General features: G+C 41.7%; 2 protein-coding genes and 1 long non-coding RNA gene across 5 annotated transcripts in view; 2 read left to right on the forward strand and 1 right to left on the reverse strand.

Annotated features, from left to right (window-relative positions):
- The first annotated feature begins 297 nt into the window (after positions 1-297).
- On the forward strand, positions 298-2,709 carry LOC311611445. Its single transcript, XR_014793110.1, has 2 exons — positions 298-365; positions 2,507-2,709. It is a non-coding gene; the product is annotated as an uncharacterized lncRNA (long non-coding RNA).
- PEX12 (peroxisomal biogenesis factor 12) lies at positions 2,534-8,060 on the reverse strand. The gene is made up of 3 exons (XM_084863593.1): positions 7,330-8,060; positions 6,436-6,989; positions 2,534-5,464 (listed from the first exon to the last, which is right to left on the reverse strand). The coding sequence occupies exons 1-3, from the start codon at positions 7,453-7,455 to the stop codon at positions 5,065-5,067; spliced, it is 1,080 nt and encodes a 359-aa protein (XP_084719719.1). The 5' UTR covers positions 7,456-8,060; the 3' UTR covers positions 2,534-5,064.
- A 2,674-nt stretch (positions 8,061-10,734) lies between these two features.
- AP2B1 (adaptor related protein complex 2 subunit beta 1) overlaps positions 10,735-20,405 on the forward strand; it is an 85,498-nt gene continuing 75,827 nt past the window's right edge. For 2 of the 3 annotated variants that reach the window (XM_084863427.1, XM_084863429.1), the window contains exons 1-2: positions 10,735-10,909; positions 17,023-17,082. In XM_084863427.1, coding sequence (XP_084719553.1) covers positions 17,046-17,082 — 37 coding nt within the window. In that variant the 5' untranslated portion in view covers positions 10,735-10,909; positions 17,023-17,045. Of the gene's footprint in view, positions 10,935-17,022; positions 17,083-20,405 lie in introns of all 3 variants that reach the window. The other variant, XM_084863428.1, reaches the window with a different exon arrangement.

Genomic DNA, 20,405 nt, shown 5'->3' on the forward strand with positions numbered 1-20,405 from the left:
CGGGAAGGCCAGCAGTCGGCTCCGTGAGCTTTCGCCGGCTGGGCAGGCCTCCTGAAGTGTAGGGCGTAAGAGTTTTAGTTTTAGGATTTTCCAAATAGGGCTTAGGACTCCTGCCTGGGTCTTTGGTGTGAGCCTTGGCTCCGGCCTTACTCGTGTTTCCCCGCAAGGACGGCTTTTCTGTCTTTCTTGAAGTTGGTGAGGTTTGGACCATACTATTTATGTTTGACGGTCCCCTGTGTGTAAGCATTGGTTGACCTGGGCAGGACGCCATGAGGTAGAAGCGGGGAGGGGCAGTGGGGAGGGGGGGAAAGCGGAGGGTTTGGAGATGCTTGAGACGTGGTCCTTACCTACGTGAAACGTTGGAGGTAAGTCGTAAGTCGGCTTTGTCAATGGTGCTGATGCCTTTATATCTAGGAGTTTAGAATTTAGTAGGGCGGAGCGTGAGTTAAACGCTCATTTATTGAGCCTCCTCCTGTGCACCATCTGAATGTAATGGATGCAAAAGCCAGTAAGACACAGTCCTGGCTCTTTAGGAACTCTGTGATGGGGGAGGAGGGGGTCGTGAATAAATGGCATTTGATGCGTGTTGTGGGGGAAAGTGCTGTGGGACTCAGAGGAGGGGATGACTGAGGAGTTAGGGACCACTGAACAGAGAAGGTGACATGTGAGTAAGGTTTTAAAACTAATCAGGCGCTCTCCAGATTGAAAGGGGTGGGGAAGCATTCCAGAGGGCGCAGAGTACTAAGGAAGAAAATTAGGAAAATATATTTGTGTAGACTCAGAGGATGAAGAGATAAAGGCTCAAGCATAACCCGTGTAAAATAGACACTTTCTTGGTCTCCCTCTCTTTATGGAGTTTGGTTGCTGAATGGCAAACAGACCCATTGTCACTTTTATGGAAAATCGACCTATTGATGCTGATAGATGGCTGAAGCATGTGGTGTCTCCACAATTATTAGGTACTGTCAATACCATGCTGAAAAGCTGGGAAGGGTGACATGTGATCCTAGTATTTTACCACGTCAACGATGGTATCTTACCAGGTGCCATTTAGAATAAATGAAATGCAATCAGCTTTTTCATTCAGAAATTAATTATTCAGGTTGTGAATTATCCAGGCTTTGCCTTGTTTCCTTCATCTCGCTCATGCCCTGGAGGAAAATGAAATCAAACCCTATATTTGCTGATAGTGGAAAAATACAAATCTGGTAATCAGACTTCAGTTGTCTTCCCAGCTGATGATAATTTGCTCTGGACCTTAGGCAAATCATAGCCTCTCTGTGTCTTGGACTCTTTATTTTTTATTTTTTTTATTTATTTTTTTTTTTTTTTTAAATATATTTTATTGATTTCTTACAGAGAGGAAAGGGGAGGGATAGAAAGCTAGAAGCATCGATGAGAGAGAAACATCGACCAGCTGCCTCCTGCACACCCCCCACTGGGGACGTGCCCGCAACCAATGTACATGCCCCCGACCGGAATCGAACCCAGGACCCTTCAGTCCGCAGGCAGACGCTCTATCCACTGAGCCAAACCGGTTTCGGCTGTGTCTTGGACTCTTTAGATAGGAGATTCTGATATAACAAATGTGACTAGTTTTTATCAGTATGTGCAGGATGATTGTGAATCAAAATATATAATAAATGAACTGGAGTTGACTTTGTAATAGAATTTAGTATAAAATCTTTTCTAAAGCTTTTGCTTAAGAACTTGTCTCTAAATCCCTTCGCAGGCATCTGAAATTTTATCTTGCATTGTGTTTGGGTTCAATTAAAAAAAAAGTTGTTTTTTTTTTTTAAACTGTAAATGCTTACCCACTTACCTGTATTTCTTTCTTTCTTTTAAATATATTTTATTGATTTTTTACAGAGAGGAAGGGAGAGAGATAGAGAACTAGAAACGTTGATGAGAAACATCGACCAGCTGCCTCTTGCACACCCCCCACCGGGGATGTGCCCGCAATCAATGTACATGCCCTTGACCGGAATTGAACCTGGGACCTTTCAGTCCGCAGACCGACGCTCTACCGCTGAGCCAAACCGGTTTCGGCACACTTACCTGTATTTCAAAAATAAGAAAGCTCCCCCAAACAAAACTTGCATTTTTGTAAAGTTACTTAAACTAAAGCATAGTAAAAGGAAAAATATTTATTGGAAGCCCATGGTTGCAATTTAAATTTATCTAAAGAGAAGCTTTTCCTTTTTTTCATGGGTAAACCTTAGTTTTTTTAGAAGTGAAAACAGCGAGTGAAAATACTCTAATACAAGGAGGTGAATTGCAATGATGCGATGATGAGTGAAGTATAGTCTGACCTGGTATTGCCATTGCCTCCGTGTTGGCTCTGACCAGGGTATGATCACTTAATCTTCTCTCTGAGCTGAGTCTGCTTATGGTTTTCCCACATTGGTATGTTCTAGCCTATTTGGATACTGGTTTTATTATGTATATGAGTGTTTCTTCGGTATTTGTTTCAATTTTACTGATACTTTCATGTTTTCCTTTTTAGGTTGAGGCGAAAAACCTGGCTTTGATACCTTCATGGAGTACTACGTTATTTCAGTCCTGAATCTGGTTCAGTCCTCTGATTGACTTATTATATTAAAAATGTTTATATTTGCTTTGGCAAAACCTTGCTGTTTAATAAGAATTCTTGCAACTATCCCATATATTTTTATTATCTGTAATAATAAAAGCATAATATGCTAATTAGACCAGACGTCCTTCCAGACTGCTTTGGCTGGGGCTGCGAGGACCTAGGCAGCCACCTCAGCTCTGAGGGCTGAGCCCCTTGCACGAATTTTATGCATCAGACCTCTAGGGACCAGGTGTACTGGTTAATAATGCAGATTTTGTAATCAAAGAAAACACATTAATTTCAAGAGAAACATTAAAAGTGCTTTATTCAAAGTAATGTCCATGGCTAGCTACTTTCAGGTAATTTGTGGATACCATTCCAATAGAACTTTTCTTGTTTTGAGGCAAACCATTGAGAGACCCAATTTTCCACTTATTAGTGCATATTAAAATGCTGCTTAGAAGGTGCCTGTGCCATCTACTGGAAGGAGTGGTAATCTGAAGGAGCAAGGTCTGGTGAATACGGCTGGCGGTTAGTACTTCCCAGTCAAGATCTTTTAACGTGCCTTTAACTGATTTTGAAGTGCGTGATGGTGTGTTATCATAAAGCAAAATTACTTTGCTGTGACTTCTGGCCCTTTCTGGTTGTTTTATGATCAAAGCGTGGTTCACATTGACCTGGATGTTCTTTGTCTTTCACATAGAAATCATCACTTTTAAAGCATTTAAACCAGCATTCACAAGGATCTTGAGATGGAGCATGTTCACCATAAGATTGCCGAAGTATTTAGCAGCGCTTTTCTTCAAAATAAAGTAATTAATTAAAACTTTTCGTACATGCTCTTTTTTTGGCACGAAATTCGACATTTTTAAGTGTAAAAATATCTATAATGTTAACATCTTCAGAAAATTTTACATGTAAAATTTAAAAGCTTGTTGTCAATACAACAAAATAGCATACATATCAAATTACATATGTATCAACATATGTGTAATTCCATGTATTGAAAAAAATGCACATTATTAACTGGTACACCTGGTAAAAGTGTTAATATTTTAAAATCAATAGGATGTTCCATTTCAGATTTTAGTTTTATCACCGTGGTGCCATTAGAATGTTTATCCTTTGAATTGCTAAAATGAGTTAAATATTGGAAAACACCTATCTCAGCAGAGGCACCACAAATTACTTTCATCCTTCCTCATCTAGTCATGATGATTTTTTAACCCATATTTTCCCATCAGTTTGCCAATCCAGGCATGATTTTTTCTGCATAGGCAACTTAAGTGTTTTTGTAGTCTTTCTAATACAAGATATTTCGAACAAAGCTGAATGCTGAATTTTTGCTGTTGGAGTGAAGGATTTCCTCCCCAATTATTGGATTAGCAAAAAAAAACCCACGTTAATACAAAAATATCCCAAAAAGTCAAAGGCTGTCTGAATGAAAAATTTAAACACCTCAAGTAATCTTTCAGTTTCTATACAATCATGACAACATGGAACAGTTCTTTGCCAAAAACGTTTATTCTTGAAATGTATTTAAGTGTTTCATAGAAACTTCAGTAATAGCCAGAATAATTCATGCCAGTTTAGCAAACTCTTAATAGCAAGGAGAAAGAGCTTATTAAAGGAGCCTTTCTTTACACATAGATGAGTATTTTACTTCATCTTTTAAAAATATTTATTGATTTTAGAGAGGAAGGTAGACGGAGAGATAGAAATATCGATAAGAGATTGACTGCCTGCTGCATGCCCCTCACTGGGGATTGAGCCTACAACCCAGGCATGTACCCTGACTGGGAATTGAACTGGTGACCTCTTGGTGGATGTGTTGATGCTCAACCACTGAGTCACACCATCTAGGCTTACTTCATCTCTTCATTGCTTATTAGCTTTGCTTTCTCACCAAAATCTATATATACACTTGACCTTAATTTTTCTTTAACCAATTTCCCAAGAAAGACTCATAAAGAAATCTTTAAAAGTTGATAAATTACAGCAGATATTACTTAACAAATGAGTCACAGTACATAGAAGGAGCTATTTTTCAAGAGTAAGCCCACTTTTCACACTGCACACTGATAAAACCTTCCTCATAGGCAGATGAAGACTTTTCTAAATAAAAGGTTTGCGTCCCCTTCACCACCCACTTTATGAGGTCTAACATGGGTTTTTCCTGAGAGCTTCTGTACCTCTTTGTTCTTTAAGAAAAAACTTCTGTCCTGATTACCCTCTTATCCACGTCTATACTAACCTCAATTCTGTTACTCTAATCAACTTGGTTAACGTTAAGTTGGGGCCTAGAGAGCAGGTTAGAAGGTCAAATCCATGGGTATAGCCTTTTAAAGAAATCCATATAATTTTTTTTTAATTCACATAATTATGAATTGAGGCTAAGTAGTACGAAATAAGGCTGTATACCATGCTGAAAACCAGCCCTGTGGCCTTTAGGGCAATAATTTTGCTGCAAGTTAAGATGCTAATCCCTTTCAGTTGTCAGGGGAGTAGAGTTTAATTAGGTGTTGCACTTCCGTTGGATAACCTGTGATGGGACAAGCCTGGTGAGTCCTCACATAACTAAACACACAGCGATAGCAAAACACGTAGCCAGAGGTGGCAAGAACAGTATCATTCACCCGGGTTTTACGACACAGTGGGCACACAGTCTTCACTTTGGGTAGCAGGGGAGAATCGGAATTGTAGTCTAGGTGTATAGGTGGTGGTGGGGTAGGCAGGGCAGTCAGTGATTTGATGGTTTCTTGATTTTCAGATGAGTACCACCACTCAAGGAATTGCAGGAAGAAGACACCGACAGACAGGCCGGTAGAGAGGGATAAGGCAACACCCCCCACGGCTTTTTTCAGAGTTGACTTGATCTTCTCACTAATACTGTTAGAAAAGAGAACAAGAAGGCAAAAGGAGAAACTTGGTTTAGGTACAATATAAATGTATTTCTCACCCTTTTCATCAGAATCGCCAATTCAATTTGGGGAAGGAACAGTTGCCAGACTGGTATTGTCTGCTTAAGGCTGTACTCTAAGTGATTCCCTTTCTGACTTACAGTATTTTAGGAGCATAGAGCAAAGCTTTTGTTTTTATTGATTTTTTACAGAGAGGAAGGGAGAGAGCTGGAAACGTCAATGAGAGAGAAACATCGACCAGCTGCCTCTTGCACACCCCCCACTGGGGATGTGCCGGCAACCAAGGTACATGCCCCTGACCGGAATCGAACCTGGGACCCTTCAGTCTGCAGACTGACACTCTACCACTGAGCCAAACCGGTTTCGGCAAAGCTTTTGTTTTTAAAGACTAGGGTTGTGTGTGTGGAGAAGAAATTAGTGAGACATTGATTATATAGATCTTTTTGTGTATGCGTGGATGATAGTATATCCAGAAAAAGAAACAACTCACTTAAAAAAATAACTTAGCAGCATTGAGGAATATATATATACACACACACACACACTTGTAGGAGAGCATGGACACTAACTAGAAGCAGTATAGCATCGTGGTTAAGAGCAGGTGAGAATTGTGTTGATCTGCCTTGAATCTCAGCTCTGCCACCTTCTAGCTGTGTGGCCTTGACAAGGTACTCAGCTGCTGGGGCTTAGTTTCCTCCGCCGTTAAACTGGGCTAATGAATGGGTTGCGGTGGGGATTGGGATAATGTATATGAAACCAACACTTCGCTCAGGGCCTGGCCATAGCAAGTGTTATGATGAGGTTGCTTACCAGGATGGCAATCCTTGATTTATGAACACAGAATTTTTCTATAATTTTATGAAGGAGGTGATTTCATAAAATTAAAGTAAGATTTTAGAATCTGTTAATCAAAGATGTGGGGTAATGTTAAGGCCTTACCTCCTGGCTGGTCGCTGCATCACGCTGGCTTCAGCTGCTCTGTGCTCCAGAGCTTGGATATCCTGAACTGTAAGTCGGCCTAGCCGAACTCCAGCCAGACTGAGCAGTGGTGAGTGATGCTGAGCTTTTCCTAGGATGTATCGAAGCTGCTGTACAAGAAACCAGCCTTCCCAGGCCATGTTAACAAACGGGTAGGCTGCCAGGAAGGCTCGGTAGAACTGTTTCCAGCGGGAAGAAGGGGGATGGATAGAATATTCATCCTCTTCTCTAAGGCTAGAAACCAGCTTCTCCAGCTTCACCTTCAGATAGGGAAGTAGCACCAGGAACATAATTGACTTCCAAAGCTGCTTCTTTGGGAGACCAGCACTGGCCAGTCTCTGAAGCTTGTGTGTGTCCCCCGTTACGATCCGCTTTAAGCCGTAAAAGTTTTCGGAGAATGAGGCACTGGTTTTAGACAGATAATGCTGCTGGAGCAGAAGATCCAGCAGCGTAAAGATTTCATCAAACCACCTCCAAAAGAAGCCATAGTGGGCAGGATTTGATTCTGCAAGAACCTAAAGCAAAGTAGATATTAATAAATGAAATTCACTCCATTTCACAGGTACTGTGTCTTATATTTGCATTCCCATCTCCCCCACACCCTCTAGATTCTACACTTTGAGATTAAACACATCACTACTTTGGGGGTCTACCCTATCCTTCCTGCGGTGCTGGGCATTCATTTCTGGGCTCTACACATAACAGGGGTTCAATAACCGTTAAGTTATGTGAATTATAGGATGTGAATGATGTGCTGATTGGTCATTTCAAACCTAGGCTACAAGATAAACTCAAATTATTGGTTTGGTTTTTATCCAGTCGTCCCTAAAACCACTTAAAGAATTAATACCTTACCTTGACCACATGCTGAAGAGCAGGTCTCACTGCTGTCATTAAACTGTCCTGTGCTACCACCTCAAAGATGGATGGCTGGTCATCCACCACAGAAGCAGCTGTGATGTGAGCCCCGTGCTCAGCCATGGTTTTCTGCGTGCACTGGGTTTCACTTTGCCTCTAGTAAGCATGAACTTGTTTGGGGTGTCCAATGGGTGCTCAGTCTGAAAAGTAATATTTCTGCTGGACACCGAGACTCCTAATTCTCAATTTTTACAGGAACTGGGGGGAGAAAAGAGCACCTCTGGAGGCAGAGGGGACGGGTCTCAAGGAAGGACGAAGTTAACGCAGACGTGGGTGGGAGTGCTGTGTGCAGAAGGGGTGACTTGCAAATGCTGCACCTCACAGGACAGAACGTGACTCTGGGGCATAGGTTTGGGCCGGGAGGTCTGTCCTCTCGAGCTGCAATCGTGGAAGCTGCGAATCAGGGGCTTCCGATCGCGAGGGCTCAAAAGCCGACCTGTTCTGGGAAACGAGAGGTGCAGGTGCGGGCCGGTGCCCGAGGTCGGGCTCCAGCCGCTGGCTGCTGAGCACCGCCCGCGCCCGTCCTTGCGCGCTGACCCCGGGCGCGGCGCGAAGGGCCCGCGACGCCACCTGTGAAGGGACGTCTCCGCTTCAGGACAGAAGCCGCGCCCGGAAATAGAAGTTCCCCGCCGGCGGGGGTAATTGCGGAGGAGGAGAGGCGCTCTAGCCCCAAACGCGGCGCCGAAACCGGAACTGGAAAACTCTATGACCCACCGGCACTTCCGGTTCCGCCCCCGCGGAAATAAAAGGGGCGGGCTAGTTCCCCAGAGAGAAATTTTTGCCCGCTTTAGTTTGTTGGGTCTGCGTGCTGTTTCGGTAGGAAACCACAGCTCTGAGTCTCTGCCGAGGTGTTTTTGGCGAGATGTTTGGGGCGCCCACCCCTGGCGCCGGAACTTGGTCCCAGGGGCGGAGGGATAGAGGGAACGTGGAGGTGGGACGGCCCTCAGTGGGTGCAGCAGGTGCGATGGTGAATTTACGTCTTGCGCCTTTGGGGAAAGATTTGATAAAGACGATTAGGATGAGAAAGGTTCCTGTGAGACCTCAATATTTGTGAGTTTTGTTATTACATTTCGTCCAAGCTGGTAGTTTACCACAGTGTTCTACGTTTGGTTGTATTCTAGCATAAACTCTTAGTTGCTTGCTACCCTAGATCAAAGTGATTCCTATCTCTGTACACGGGAGGATGTGTCCCATTAGCTATAAGAATAGAGTGCTGAGACGAAGGAACCCTGATAAGTTCCACCAGCAGGAACTGGGAAGCTTGACAGAAAAGATAACTTCATTGTATACCAAAGTTGGTGTAATTTACCTTACGGTTTGCAAAGTGCTTTTATGCAGCCGTGCCTCATTTGCATTGCTAATACAGGTTTATTGAATGTGGACAAGAGTTCTAGCTGTTCTCTCTCTCTCTCCCCCCACCCCTGTCTCTTTCTCTCGCTCGCTCGCTCGCTCGCTCGCTCTCGCTCTCGCGCTCTCGCTCCTCTCTCTCCAGAACTCTTCCCTCACCTCTGGGCTAAATAGGTTGTATATAGGAGGCATTCACTGCCCAGAGGACCTTAGGGTATGTAGATAATTGCTTTGCATAATGAGAAATAATAAATCTACAGAAACAAGATTTGGCTTTGGTTATTTGAATAGAAAGAAATGATATATTGCAAGTTAACCTTAATTATACTTCTAAAAGGTGTTCTTTACCAAAATGCCTGCTAAAAAGTCACATTGGTAAAGATTTTTACCTTACAAAGCTTAAAGACTAGACAATGTATTTATAAACTACCTGATACATGTTAGGTGCTTGATCAATGGTAGCTGTTATATACAAGCTTTCCTCAAGCGAGCAACATGCGGGAGGCAAACAACCGATGTGTTTCTCTCAAATCAATATTTCTCTTTCCCTTTCCCTTCCACTCTCTCTAAAGAAAAAATCAATGGAGAAATATCCACAGGTGAGGATTAAACAACAACAAAACATACAAAGTATCTACACTATAATGGAATTTACAGTCTAGTTGGGGAGGAAAATAACAAACTAATATATAATTTCTAAATTGAATAAGAGGGATGGGATAGGAGGGGACACCGGGTAATCGGAGTGTCTTTCTGAGGAGATTGCACTTAAACTGAGACCAAATTATGAACCAGTCATGTAAGGAGTTGGGAAAAGAATATTAAGCAGGAGGAGTAGTATTTGTGGAGGCCCTAAGGTGGGAAAGAACTTGGCATATTTGAGTGTTATAATAGCCAGAAAGGGGGATATGGGGAATGAGGAGTGACTGAGAGGCATAAAATATTAGAGAGAGAGGCAGGGGCCAACCATGCAAGCTCTAAGGGCCATGGGAAGGAGACTGTAGCAATTGATATTATTGACTACTCATTCATTCAACAAATTTTGGGGAGGGGTGGGCTAGGCCTCAGAAATGGAAGCGTGAACAGATTGATATACTTCTTTCATGAAATTATAAAAGCATCCTGAAACATAACTGCTGGCTTTTCCTTCTGCCTCTCTGATTACTCTTTCTTGATCCCTTTCCAAATTTGGTTTCCTCAGCTTCTGTCCCAGTCTCTCCCCTCCCCTCCCCTCCCCTCCCCTCCCCTCCCTTCCCCTCTCCTCTCCTCTCTCTCTCTATCTCTCTCCACATAAAAAAAAAAAAAAAGTTTTATTTTAGATCAGTTATTTTAGGTTCACAGCAAAGTTGAGGATAAGATACAGAGATGTCTATAATTTGTGGCTAACAAAAAGAACTTCACTTTCGTGGAAGCAAACCTATTACGTGCTAGGTGCATAAAGTACTTTATCCCAGTTAAGCTTCACAAAACCAAGAGAGAGTGCAAGTCATTTGAGACTTTCTTATCTCGCAGATAAGAAAACTAAGATATGAGAAGAACGGAGGCAACTTTCCCAGTGACATTCAGGGCAGCGATTTCATCTCTGATCCGCTGCCATCTCAGCCTTTCTCTCTGCACCACTCCCCTCTAGTGCTAGCCAGGCCCGTGCACAGTCCTGGGCTGGATCACCACTGTCCACGCTCCTGAACTGGCCCGGGAAGTGAGCCGAGTTGGTTTTTCTTTAAGAAAGGAACAAGGTATTTGTAGTGGTTTTTTGTTTGTTTGTTTGTTTTTAGAGAACTGTGCGAGTAAACAAACTCAGAGAATGTCATCTTGCTTAACACATCCCTTCGGATAGACACTGAACATCATTTGAAACGCCGGCGGCAGGTCTCTTCCCGACCAAGAAAATAGAAAAAAATAAAACCAAAAAAAATAAAATAAAAATCTTTGCATCTCCTAGGCGACGAGATCGCTGCCTCCGCATCCCCGCGCCCCCGCGCGCCGCGATGACGTCGCCCGGCGCGCCCCTCTGACGTCGGCGTTTCCTGTCCGCCATCTTTGTCCCTGGCAAAGCGGGTTTGCGCAGCGGCTTAGACCTGGAAAGGGAGCCGTGACGTGCAGGAACCCATTACAACACCGCTGGGGCCGCGCTCTCCGGCCGCCGCCGCCGCCCCCGCCCTCGCCTCCGGTGAGTTCCCGGCGGCTGACTGCGGGTGTGTCCCCCCGGGGATGCTCGGGACGGGGTGGCCGGAGGTTGGCTCGGAGACGGGGGAGGCGAGGAAAGCCTGGGAGCGGGACCGTTGAGGATGGAGGGAGCCGTCGGGTGTGACCGTTGTGAGCTGGAGGGCTGGAGAAAGGGACTCCGGGGCCGTGGCGGGGCGAGGGGACCCTGGGGGCGGCGGCCGGGAGCCGGGGCCACAGGCCGGCAGGCTGGGAGGTGCCGAAGTCCGCAGGTTCGGGAGGCCACGGGCCAGGGGTGCGGCCGGTGGAGGCCGGAGGCCGAGGGGCGAACCAGCCTGGCCGCTGGGCGTGGTTCGCGGGGAGCCTGGGACGTGGCCGCCAGCGAAAGGGAAAAGGGCGGCAGTCCCCCCGATGGTGGGCAAACCTCGTCTGTCTCCCGCAGCTGGAGGCTGAGAGCCGCTGCTCCCCGCCCCGTGATGGAGGGACATGTTCCTAGAACCCTGACCACCTGGCACTTAGGAGATGGGGAGAGCCCAGCGGGCGTGGCCCCAGGGGTTGGGCGTCGACCTATGAACCGGGAGGTCACGGTTCATTCCCGGTCAGGGCCCTCGCCCAGGTTGCGGGCTCGATCCCCCAGTGTGGGGCGTGCAGGAGGCAGCTGGTCATTGATTCTCATCATTGATGTTTCTCTCTCTCTCCCTCTCCCTTCCTCTCTGACATCATTAAAAATCTATTAAAGAAAGAGATGGGGAGGAAAAACCTCCAGAACTGTCCCGATGTGAACGAGGGGGTTGCAATTGGGGATAAATCTTAGCCCCGAATTTTTCCATTTTGGGTTTAGCAGGAATGGTCTGGTTTGAGAAAAGGCCGTAGATTAAGCCGGCGGCAAAGAAACTAATACTTCCTGGTACTTGCTAATTCTTTGAATCCAGAGAATTTATTCCTGCTGCTGTTTGTTTTCAGAGTAGTATTCGGGGCTTTTACTGAACTCACTTGGCTGCTTCATTATGAAGCAATGGGAATGAAGTATGTATGCTTCGTTAAACTTGGACTTTTAGAAAGAAGTGTTTTTTAAATGTCAGACACTTAATAAACAATGTAATTTTTTTTTTAATAAAACGCGGTAAAGGCAGAATGACAGAGAGGGTGGTCTCAATGAGGAACAATTTAAATTATTAATAGCCTTCGTGGTATACTTCTCTTGCTTAGCCTCAGGGTACACTTACAAAGTAATAATAGCAGTGGAGGAAGGAGACTCAGCGGTAATGTGAAAAGTGTAACACATTCCAGTGATGACTAAGCTAGTGGTAAGGTGAGAACTGTTTGCAAGTATCTTAACAGTTGAAACTCCCAAGGAAGCAAAAGGATAGTGTGTTCTGAAAACGGCCTCACAGGAAGTTGGATGGCAAAATCAATAAAAGCTAACTTTCTGTGAATGAAGAGACTCAAGAAAGTCCAGTACATTTTAGGCTCAGGTTTGAACCAAACTGAACAAGGAATGAATAATATTTCGGTTTGGCTCAGTGGATAGAGCGTCCGCCTGCGAACTGAAGGGTCCCAGGTTCGATTCCGGTCAGGGGCATGTACCTTGGTTGCGGGCACATCTCCAGTAGGGGGTGTGCAAGAGGCAGCTGGTCCATGATTATCTTTCATTGATGTTTCTAGCTCTCTATCCCTTTCTTTTCCTCTCTGTAAAAATATCAATAAAAAATATTTTTTAAAAATAGAATATGCTCTCCCTTTTTCCTTCTTTGCTTCCTTCTCGGTTTAAGTTTTCCAGAGCTTATTGGTATTTCAGCTAAAAATTAGATGTAAAACGTTGAGCTTCTTTCTTACTGTATAGTATTAACAAATTACCTTGTAGTCTGCCATATTTAAGTGAAATCACAGGTGTGTAATTAGGTGTCTTTTGTAATTTCTTTTTTTCTTTCTTTTTTTAAAAATATATTTTATTGATTTTTGTACTGAGAGGAAGGGAGAGAGATAAAGAGTTAGAAACATCAATGAGAGAGAGTCATCGATCAGCTGCCTCTTGCACACCCCCTACTAGGGATATGCTCGCAACCAAGGTACATGCCCTTGACCAGAATCGAACCCGGGGCCCTTCAGTCCCCAAGCCGACGCTCTATCCATTGAGCCAAACCGGTCCCAGTGTCTTTTGTAATTTCTTATGAGCTGAATGAGACCTGAAGATGCTATTGTCTTTGCATTATTATTGACATATCTGATTAGCACTTCTTACCCTTGTATAAAAGGTTGCTGGAATACTAAGGTTAACTCTTTGGCCAGTTTTTTTAGTATAAATACCAAACTGTGTAAAACTCAAATTTAAGTGAAAAAATGGATTTAGTGACCTTGTCAACTCTTAATTTAGCTGCCATTTCCCAGAGAGCCATTCGAAATTAAGACTCTATTAATATTTTTCTGGCCTTATTTTTCTTTAGGGCGACTGGAAGGAGGAAGAAGTAGGAGGAGAGAAAGGACTTTCGCAATCTATATTTAGTAGAAACTAGCTTATGTTAAATGTAGATGTATGATCCTGTATGGGGAGGCCTTCTGTCAGTGCAGTGACGTGACACCTGGGCTAGGACAAGGGAAAGTTACTGTGTGCTTTGACTGTGGCAGCTGTGTTTTTTAGCAATGCCCCGAGGCCATGCTGCCCTCAGAAGGGCCAGGACTTGTCAGTCTGGTAGGAGGGTAGGGTGAGTTCAGATTCTGGTGGTTTTGCTTTTTTCCCCCAGGGCACTCCTGAAGGAACAATGTGTCTTTCCCTCCAGGAGCTTGATTTGGAGAAACTGATACTTGATTTTTTTTTTTTTTCCTTGAGTTCTATCTTGGCTGCTTTTTTTTTTTTTTTGGCTTCTAATGCAGACAATAGTTTTCACCATCCTATATTTTGGAGAATCTGGTTATGCACATCTCTAGCATATGATTAAGTGAATCTCATTTTTAAATATTGATACAAATGTAATTTTTGAAGTGAAATTCACATAACAGAATGAACCATTTAAAAGTGAGCAGTTCAGTGGCACTTCATACATTCACAGTGTTGTGCACTCACCATCTCATTTTTGTTTTTGTATAGACTATTTTCATTTTTCTTGGAATTTAAGGCAGGGGCTGACTTGATACAATTATTTCCCAGCCAATGTGAGTGAGGGATACTCCAGTACTGGTGTTTACAACAGTGTGAGCTACGAGAGTGATGGTTTTCCTCTTCTAAGCCCAGAGATTCTTTCTTTTTTGTTTTATTAATCCTCTCCTGAGGATATTTTTTTTCCCATTGCTTTTCAGAGAGAGGGAAAGGAAGAGAGGGAGGGAGGTGGATGGAGATAGAGACTGAGAAAGAGAGAGAAACATCCACTGGTTGCCTCCTGCACTCGCCCCACATACCCTGGGTAGGGGGGTGGGGTTGGAAAGGGTAGAGCGGGTAGTGAACCTGCAATCTAGGTACTTGCCCTTGACTAGGAATGGAACCCAAGACCCTTGGTCTGGGGGCTGATGCTCTAACCACTGATCCACAGGCCAGGGAAGAGTAGGAATTCTTTTTTATTTTTTATTTTTATTTTTATTGATTTTGTACAGAGAAGAAGGGAGAGAGAGTTAGAAACATCGATGAGAGTCATCGATCAGCTGCCTCTTGCACACCCCCTACTGGGGATATGCCCGCAACCAAGGTACATGCCCTTGACCGGAATCGAACCTGGGACCTTTCCGTCCCCAAGCCGATGCTCTATCCATTGAGCCAAACCGGTTTCGGCGGAATTCTTAATTTAGAACCTAAGATTACTTTTGATTTTCTCCCCTGAAATTTTGTGAGTTGGTATATTAATCTCTTGTTAAGAACACTCAATGCTCACAATGAATAGGACAGAAATCTGTTCCTTGACAATGAAATTTGTTAGGGGAAGTAATGAAATGTGTGGGTCATTAAAAAGGTAGGATTTAAGATTAAATTAATTTAATATTTAACAGGTTGTATTGAAAACTGTTAAGAATTTAACATGTGTGTATCAGAGCATTAAGCAAACAACAATTTTTGTACCATTTTTTCAAAGAAACGGGGTGAAAAATTCCAAGCAGATTTTGTTTTTAAATCTTAAGCAAGTTTTAAGTTTTGACCTAGACTGGCATAATAATAGACAGACCACAGCAGCCTTGAGCTACGGCCCTTCTGTTAGGCTCTAGTAGTCCTTTCTGTAGATTGGTTTTTCTCTGCATACGGAAGTCCTTAGATGGTAACTTCAGGTATATTCCAAGTCTTTTATGTGAAGGACTCCTTTCTTCAGTTTGCCCACTCCACATTCAGTTTACACTGTGAATGGATTAAATGGTTATACATTCTTTGAATTTTTGCTAGAAAGGCATTGTGAAAATACTGTGTAAGGCAAGCTCTGCTAGAGACTAATTAATTATAACAAATGTGATCAAAAGAAATTTCTGTATTCTATAATAATTGTTGTGAGTTCTAGCTCACTTGTTTAAGGTAATTCAGTGAAATTCTGATAAAGTCTTAGGAAGACTAAATAGTAAAGTTGTTGTTTGGAAAGATAGTACATAAGCCTAATTTCTCTTAGGTTGTCAAAGCAGCACATTTTAGAGATGGTTTGAGCTTAGCTTTTTTCAGTATTTTGTGTTTTCTGACTCTTTCTCCTTTTCCTTGATTACACTGATTTGTTTAGTGTGTAGGTCTTTTCTCCCATCCACATTTACTGTTGTTGGCCCAGTGTGTTAATCACTCAGGTTTGCCAAATATATTATCACCTGTGTTGTTTTGATCTGACAGTAATGAACCGGTACCAGGGCATCTTTCCTAAATTTGGTAATTAGTATTGTTAATTATGGTGGAAAGAAGAAGATACTCAATTTTGAGTGCAGGAGGAAATGTATTTAAAGACATCAGGTATGTTAGACAAAAGTCTTACTATGAGTTTCTGAAATCAGAAAACATTTTCTCATTGGGAGAAATGTGACTAGTATTCTTTTCGTTTTATTGGTAGAGCCATGTGTCAGCTAGATTATTTCTGGAAATTGAAACAGAAGACTTAAAGTTGAGGGTAAAATTTGTCTTCTCATAAATTTTAATGCCAGTTCTGATTCTCTTGTATTCAATGTGACTAAACAAATACCCCACGTTTTTTTGCCTTGCTTTTAACAGTAAATTGTTATTTATTCTTTGGTAATACTGTTGTGCTAAGTGTATGTTGTTGGAAAATCATAGTTTAAAAAAATCCATGGGTAAAACGTGTTTGCCTCTCTAGATGTCTGTTGTCAAAGTAGCTACTAATTTAGGCTTAAAAATACATACATACATATATATATATATATATATGTATGTATGTGTGTGTGTGTGTGTGTGTATTCCTTTTATTGAAAGTTGCATGCAGTGGTAAATAGATTGGCAGAATTGTTTTCTTCTTTGACCTTACACTGAGTCAGAATATGTGTTTGTTTGTTTTTTAAGATAGATATGTTATTGCTTTTTAGAGAGTGAGAAAGGGAGAAGGAGAGAGAGAAACATCGATATGAGAGTGACATATCTTTAGGCTGCCTCCTGTCACATCCTCTACCAGGGATCCAGCCCACAACCTGGGCTTGTCCCCCAAATGAGAACTGAACTGATAATCTTTTGATGCATAGGATGACACCCACCCAACTGACCCACACTGCCAGGCCCAGAATACTGGTTTTGAAGTGACTTCATCTCGAGGCAGAGAAGTAAATCAGATTTTCCTGAATGGAAAGTAACGGGGGGAATCTCTCAAAACAAACTTTGCCTTATCTTAAATATTTGAGTGAAAACTGAAGATGTATTTATAAAAAGGTCTAGTTGTAGGTCTTGGAGGCTTTCCGAAGATAATTGTGGGTAAAATCACAAAGCCATGATAGGTTCAGGCTATTAATCCATTTCATTTGGCTTTTGTCCCAATTAGCTTCTTAAGGCAAGAGTTACATTCTTAATTATCTTTGCATTCCTTGAATCACAAATGTTAGTGGTAAGGAAGGAGACACTCATTTTTGAATACAGAAATTTTAATAGGTAAATGTTCTTTCTCCAAGTTATTTATGTCCAGCAAGGCATACATTAATTTAGAAAGGAATTCTTTTCTCTTGCTGTAGGTGGACATTAAAGAGCCAACACCATGACTGACTCCAAGTACTTCACAACCAATAAAAAAGGTAAGTATGAGAACGTGATCAAAGCTTTGAGGTCCTTCAAAAGTTACAGTGTGAGATTATGGTGTTCCTGACTTCTTCAGACATGCATGTTATAGACAGTCTCATTGTCTCAATACAGACAATTGTATTGAGGAAATTAAAGTATAGGTATTTATTTATTTATTTATTCATTCATTTATTTATATCCTATAGAGGAAGAGGGGCGGGGAGAGAAAAACATCGATATGAAAGAGAAATATTGATCAGTTGCCTCCCATACCTGCCCCAACTGGGAGTGGATCCCGCAATCCAGGTATGTTCCCTCACTGGGAATTGAAGCAGCAACCTTTCAGTGCACAGGATGGCACTCAACCAACTGAGCCACCCAGCTGGGCTAAAGTATAGGGTTTTAATTTGATTTGAAGGTTTTCGTTTAGTAAAAGGAAGGGATCCAACATTTATCCATTGAAGATTGATAGATCCTGAGCATTTTTATTTTCTTTCAATTTTTTACTTGGAAATATACATTTTTATAATAAGGAATACTATTAGATATAGGCATAAAAAAAGTGAAAAAATGGAAGTTCTCTTTCTCCTTATTCCTGTTTCTGAGGGGAACTCGGTGTATATTCTTAATCTTTTTCTATGCATATACATGCATCTATTAATACATATGATTTTTTAAAAATGTTTTTATTGATTTTAGAGTAGAAGGGAGAGGGAGAGAGAGAAAAACATCAATGATGAGAGATAATCATTGATGGGCTACCTCCTGTATGGCCCCCTACTGGGGATTGAGCCCACAACCCAGGCATGTGCCCTTGACTAGAATTAAACCCAGTACACTTCAGTCTGTAGGCCAGTGCTCTATCCACTGAGCCAAACTGGCTAGTTCTATATATGATTTTTTATAGTTTTTATCGTTGAAGAAAATGGGATCATACAAAGTGAGAAACTTGGTATTTCACATCCCATCTAGATCTATATCATACTTTGTGGCTAGATACATTCTTTTAACTTAAAACAGGGAACCTCTAAAGTTAGTATTGTGATTTTTTTTGGTCTTAGATTGCTTGAGTAACTTTAAATTTATTAGCCTCATCATCTTTGTTATTAGAAATATAATACTGGTTTTATACATTTGAGTGTTAACCTAGAAACTAAGGAATCTTGGGAAAATTCAACCTCCTTATCTTCCGTTAAATTGTTCCTAAGTAAAATAGCTCCAGTGCTTAGATGGCCCTCCCATCCAAGGCAGACTGGTTTAGGTCTTTTAAGCCTGTTGTGCCCCTCAGGATGAGCATGCTGTGCTTTTGTATTCAGCAGTCCTTGTATTTACTGAAGTGTTCTGGGCATCTTATTCTCTAACAACTTGCCTTCTCAAATGTACCTTTTCTCCTCCTCCAGCGGCTAAAATAAGACATCTTCTCTTCCTAGAATTTCTCTTTCAGGTTTACCTTGTGATGTTTACTGGCCTTAGCCTCCTGTCTGTCTCCAGATTTAACTAAGTTTGTCTTGAAAAACATGCTGCAGTGTCTCTCTATTTTGATTTGTTCATTTATGTAGTAAATATTTATTGGGTGCCTACCATGTATGAGTCCCATTCTCTACCTTAACAGTGGTGGATTTTTTTTTTTTAATTAAATATCCTAATTTCCTCTTTAAGTCAGAGTAGATGCAAAAGGATACTTAGTATTCAGTTTCTAAATATTGTCTCTCACTAAAAGGAATTGGGACTCCTTAGAGAAATGACTGATTCCAAGGCTGGATCAAGGCCAAGTACAGGATGAACATGAACATCCTATGCCAGAAAGCAAAAGGAAGGGAGTACTCAAAAAATGATGGCACATGTCCAGGAGCAGTATACTTTGAAAGGGCTTCCACTGGCTAACTTGGGGATAATTTGAGAATTTAAAAAAGTGATCAAAGAAGTGAATTGTAAACCATTGAATATATATGTGTGTATATACACACACACACACACACACACATAAATTGTAGTTGTAGTTGATTCAGGCAAGAGTCATCAGTGGATCCTGAAATAACTGGCAGGGGAAAGTTTGATGAGGAATAGGATATTTAAATAGTCTCCAAAGTATCCTTTACAGTGTCAGGACCTGGCAGTTGCCACTTTAACCAAGTATTCGGTGTTAACATCACCAATAATGGAACAAATTAACATTTTCCTCTTGATGTGATGCACTGAGTAGAACATACCATCATTTATGAATTATGTCTGCCAAAATGCCTAACGTCAATGTAATCATGAAGGGACACCAATGAGAAACCCAAGCTGAGAACATGCGATAAAATAACTGGCTTTAAAACAAAAGTCATTATCATGAAAGACAAAGGCTGAAGAACCATTTCAGGTTAAAGGAGACTAAATAGACATGACAATAAATGTAAAGCATGATCCTGAATTGGATCTTGGCCTAAGGGGAATGGGTGTAAAATTGTTATAAAGGACATTATCAAGATCTGTGAGTAAGGTCTATATGATGATAATGTATCAGTGTTAAATTTCCTGATTTTGATAATTGTATTATGGTTATGTAAGATAATTTTTTGTTCTTAGAGATTATACAGTGACATTTAGAGCTGAAGAGATGATGTCTGCAGCTTCCTATTAAAATGATTCAAGAAAAAAACTTGTAAATTTATAGAAGCATGATAAAACAACTATGGCATAATGGTAACAATTGGGGAATCTTGTAAGATTGCAATGATCCAGAAAAGAGAAGAAAAAAAAAAGTAGGAGGGCACATTATAGTGACCTATAGTGAGCAAGGAACACCAGGATATTTTCTAGAAAGCACAAGCATATCTGTCCTGTTCCATCATTTGGAGTTATGTAAGGGTAATCAAGCTCTTCTATCACAATACAGGAAGCTCTATAGTCTGTTGCTTAATTATATCAACTGCCTACTGGTCAGTGGCTTTCAACCTTACCTACACATTGGAGTTATCTCATGAATTAAAAACAATACTGATGTCCAGGTTTCATACCCAGATATCCTGATTTCATTGATCTGGGATATGCCGGGGGGAGGAGAGGATTTTAAAAATCCTCTCCCTAAACTTTTCTAATGTATAGTCAAGATTGAGAACTATTGCTAGCTGCTAGCAGTGCTTGGTAGATTTAAGGGGAGGAGAAGGGGAGAAAAGGTAAGAATTTAATAAAGTTGTATGTATGAGATAACCTTGCTTCACTTAAAGCTCCTCCTTAGCTCCTCACAGCCTCTTCCTGTCTTTATTGCTTACACCTCACAAAAGCCTCTAGCCTCCTTGCCATTCATTTTCCAGCTTTTATCTGATTTTATTATTTTGAAATGGATGTATTT

Source organism: Pipistrellus hanaki, assembly GCF_964339955.1.
Source record: "Pipistrellus hanaki genome assembly, chromosome: 16".
In the NCBI taxonomy this organism is placed as follows: domain Eukaryota; kingdom Metazoa; phylum Chordata; class Mammalia; order Chiroptera; family Vespertilionidae; genus Pipistrellus; species Pipistrellus hanaki.

Coding starts and splice junctions, on each gene's coding strand:
- PEX12 (XM_084863593.1), bottom strand. CDS start 7,455: ATGGCTGAGCACGGGGCTCACATCACAGCTGCTTCTGTGGTGGATGAC. Junction 6,990..7,329: donor CTCTTCAGCATGTGGTCAAG/GTAAGGTATTAA, acceptor ACTTTGCTTTAG/GTTCTTGCAGAATCAAATCC. Junction 5,465..6,435: donor ATGCAGCGACCAGCCAGGAG/GTAAGGCCTTAA, acceptor CTTTTCTAACAG/TATTAGTGAGAAGATCAAGT.